General features: G+C 46.9%; 1 protein-coding gene across 1 annotated transcript; it reads right to left on the bottom strand.

The window, feature by feature from the left end:
• Nucleotides 1-532: 532 nt before the first annotated feature.
• LOC119172678 (sulfotransferase 1C4) lies at nucleotides 533-3,115 on the bottom strand. Its single transcript, XM_037423828.2, has 2 exons — nucleotides 2,310-3,115; nucleotides 533-638 (listed from the first exon to the last, which is right to left on the bottom strand). The coding sequence occupies exons 1-2, from the start codon at nucleotides 3,113-3,115 to the stop codon at nucleotides 533-535; spliced, it is 912 nt and encodes a 303-aa protein (XP_037279725.2).
• Between the last annotated feature and the right edge of the window lie 573 nt (nucleotides 3,116-3,688).

The raw sequence follows: 3,688 nt of genomic DNA, 5'->3' as shown, positions 1-3,688 counted from the left end.
GGCGTAGTGCCGCTACAGGTGGCAGTTGTCAACCTGTTTCCACTATATTTTCCTCTGTCTTCGTATTTTCTATGTACTCAAACCGATAAATAAATAAATAAATAAATAAATAAATAGCCTCCCTTGAAAAGGTTTCCAAGAAATAGGCCAAGGCTTCGATTTCCTGTCCTTGCATTATGCCCTTATGGACACTTCGGCCAGTACTCTCTGTCTCCTTTTTCCGTAACAGAACCTGCTGCAACACAGCCGGATGTGCTCACCGTCAAACCCAATTACTAACCTACTTCAAGATCGTATCAACAGCACCAGTTCCCACCGGTACTATGTACTGACTCTTATAAGCGATGTTTTCATTAGCCGCCGTATTACATTACCACACTATTTTGTCTGTCACAGGGTATTCCACATCCCTTTCAGTTGGCAATTTTCGTTTGAAACCACAAGTGTGGCCGCAAGGCATCTGTTTGGCACTACTCTCTGTCATATAAGACAACGTAGTGGGTGCTTTAACGGTGACGACTGCTTCCTATCCCTATGGCCAGCACCCATCCAATACTTGCCCCGACAGCGCTAATCCGTCGGGGATCACTTTTAGCACCGCAGACAGCTTACCATCGGCTCCACCGGGTTCTACTGTCCTGCATCAACGTTTTCGATTAGAGTATTCTCTGTTAGGGTAAGCTTGCGATTCAACCGATCACATAAACACTGTTGATGTGCCTGTTATTCATAGGCGTCCATATCTCGGGTTGGCGGTTAAGCGTCAAACTATCCAAATTGAGATCGAAAAACTGCTCGCCAAGCACATCATTGAGATATGATGCAGTTCTTGGACATCCTTGCCGTGCTATCCGGCAGGAAATGGGGTAAATGATGTTTCTTTGTCTATATTTACAGGTTAACATAATTTAAAAAAAAATGAGATGACGCTTGAACTTCACCTTCAGAGCAGATAGTCATAGCGTAACTGGGACTCGTGTTAATCGCCTTTCGAACTGCTAGCCGGTTTTGGTTCTCGGTTCATGAAACAACTAGACTGATGAAGGCGGGCGCTGAAACACAGCTCTTGCCTTCGTAGGTCTGTCACTCAATTGCACTGGCGTGTGCTGCAGCCATATTTGTAATAGAATACATGTAGGCAGAATAACAGCTGGTCACTAAGGGTAATTGTCTGTATTTTCAGGGAAGACAAACGCACGAAGGGGAGAGAGAAAGTTACGTTGGCCGATGAGAATAAAAAGTTCGCAGGTATAACGTGGCATCGAAAAGAACAAGACCGGCTGGATTAACTGATCATGGAAGAGGCCTTTGCCTTACACTTGGGTTGTCAGGATGTTGATGATGGTGACGATGATGACAAGCTAGCCCATGCCGACACCTTCTTGAGCACAGAGATTGGCGCTGTAGCACGTCTCTGGAATGAAAATGAAGAAACTTTGTCGGAGGAACGAGCAACATGTTTGAAATCCCAAACACCATCAGGTCGTGTCATTTCCACCTTCATTCGACTCGACGCTCTTCCAGAAAGGGGGGGGGCAGGAAATGGGGGTTTCGACGCAAAGACGGAAAGGAAATCGCCCGTAGTGAGAAGGGGACGACATCGCATAACGGGATGTTCCAGTAGGACAAAAAGTAAGTGTACGTAACTAGGTAATCGGTGAAAAGATTGGACGAAGCAGAGAAAGCCTGGAGAAGGGTCGAATTCAGGGCTGACACTTTCCTTTGGTCTCACCAGCCTGAACCGCGGGAAACGATTGGAACTTCCAGCTCGCGTTGACTGCGCTGCCCGACAACCATCATCAGGCCTTGTGCAAAATACGTAAAGCCAAATCATAGGACGGCTATGTGAATCGAGCACTGGAAGTGGAAATTTCTTGAAAGCGACACCGTCATGGTGACGGCAATGCTGGCAAAACGGATTGAGGTTGAGTAATGTCGACGAAAACCTGCGGGGAAAATGCCACAGAGCGGATTTTCCCCGCTGAATGGGTGTACCTGCGTGTGGCTGTTTAATCGTTTTTGTGTGCCTTCGGAAAGCAACTTCGCGACAAGTACCTCCCTTTGAAAAAAAAGAAAAGAAAACAATCATAATTAGAACTTGAAAAGTCCAATTTATTTTTACATTGTGTGGAAAAAAATCATGACGCGGTAGTTACTTCGATGCTTCCGTAACCTGTTGCCATATATTACCCCAGAGCTGCTTAACGAACCCACCATTCCCGATTCTCTCGATGTGCAAAAGCGTTTCTCTGAGTTGCTCCTTTGTGAACAACTCTCTCCATCTGCCCACTCTTGCGTGGCGCACGTACCTGACAACTTTTGCACCATCTCTCGGTGTCGGAACATCTGTAAGGGGCAAAAGCTCCTTGTTCTTCACCATCACGTTTGCCATATCCCCAGTGGGAATCGTCATCATCTCCTTCATGAAATCGGTGCTGCACTTTTTGACGATGTCGTCGAGTAGCCTAGAATCCTCCAAAACGGCCTTTCCGTGGTTCTCGCCCAAAAAATGAGCGAGACGAACAGCAATCCCTGCTGTGTTTTCTGTTATCTCTTCGTAAGTGACGAAGAATACATTCGGTTCATTCCTCAGTTTATAAGCAGCGCTCACGTGCTGAAAGTAGCTGCCATAAGGCACGTATCCCTGGAGAAACATGGACAGGAATTGCTCGAAAGTCGCCCGCAAAGGATAAAGTGGGGTCTGTCGAGACTGGTCGTAGAGCGAGACGCACAAGTCCCACGGGTTTCTGGCGACGTAGACGTATTTTGAAGACAGGTTGATTTTGAGTAATCCGGGTCTGAAATGGGTAGTCAGGATTCTCGGGTGTGAATTGGTCCTCACTTCCGAGATTTTTTTACCGTAGTCCTCGAGAAACGGGGACCGCTTGTGAAATTCATCGTGTGTCGTAGCACTCGAACCTCTGTAGACAATGAGCTGCATTATCTGCTGCATCCAGTGAGTACCAGATGTCGGGTAAGTCATCAGCACCACGTCGTTTTCACCTGGTTCAAACTGCAAGATTTCCCGGATAATCTGCGGCTCACGCAAGATGCAGTATCTCTCGCCGTCCACCATCTGTGTCCTACATTTCTCACCGGTGAACTCCATCGCCATGGCCTCTCAATGTCTCGCACTTAATGATGGTTCCAGACAGAGTCACTTGCGTCAGTGTATGATCTGCATAATGAAAAGTAAAAGTAAATAGCACATCTATCACTATGATAAGAGAAAATATGTTACAGAGACATTGATTTCCTGTCAAAATGCGTCAAAGCCGCACCGCGCGGCACGCGCCTGCGAGAATACGGCAGGACCAGCGCCTGGCATGCCAGCGCCGGCGTGACGCGACGAAATGAACGCCGGTGAACACGCCCACCACATTACGTCGAAATGTATTGACGCTTTGACTGTGGCATGTAGTCACGTACTCACATGACATGCGTCTCATGATTATCATGTTTGCACCAGTCACATACCTTCGTCATCCACGGGCGTCACGAGGTGTTATGGCGCCTGAGACGTAACCTTCACTGTGCCTCTCCCGAAGTTAAAACTTTAGCATGTAAAACATTGCTAAGACCCATAATCGAATATGCTAAAGTAATGTGGGATCCCTATACCCAAACTGTTTGAAACTCTACAAAATACAGCGACTCAGTTCTAGGTTTATATCTAATAAATACCGTC

This window comes from Rhipicephalus microplus, chromosome 4, assembly GCF_043290135.1.
Source record: "Rhipicephalus microplus isolate Deutch F79 chromosome 4, USDA_Rmic, whole genome shotgun sequence".
In the NCBI taxonomy this organism is placed as follows: domain Eukaryota; kingdom Metazoa; phylum Arthropoda; class Arachnida; order Ixodida; family Ixodidae; genus Rhipicephalus; species Rhipicephalus microplus.
The sequence above is the reverse complement of the archived record's forward strand: the minus strand, read 5'-3'. Positions and strand labels throughout refer to the sequence as shown.

Excerpts from the sequence above, each read along its gene's own strand:
- LOC119172678 (XM_037423828.2), bottom strand. The coding sequence starts at position 3,115 with ATGGCGATGGAGTTCACCGGTGAGAAATGTAGGACACAGATGGTGGAC. Across the intron at positions 639-2,309 it reads GATGGTGCAAAAGTTGTCAG|GACAGTAGAACCCGGTGGAG; the intron begins GTACGTGCGCCA and ends ACGTTGATGCAG.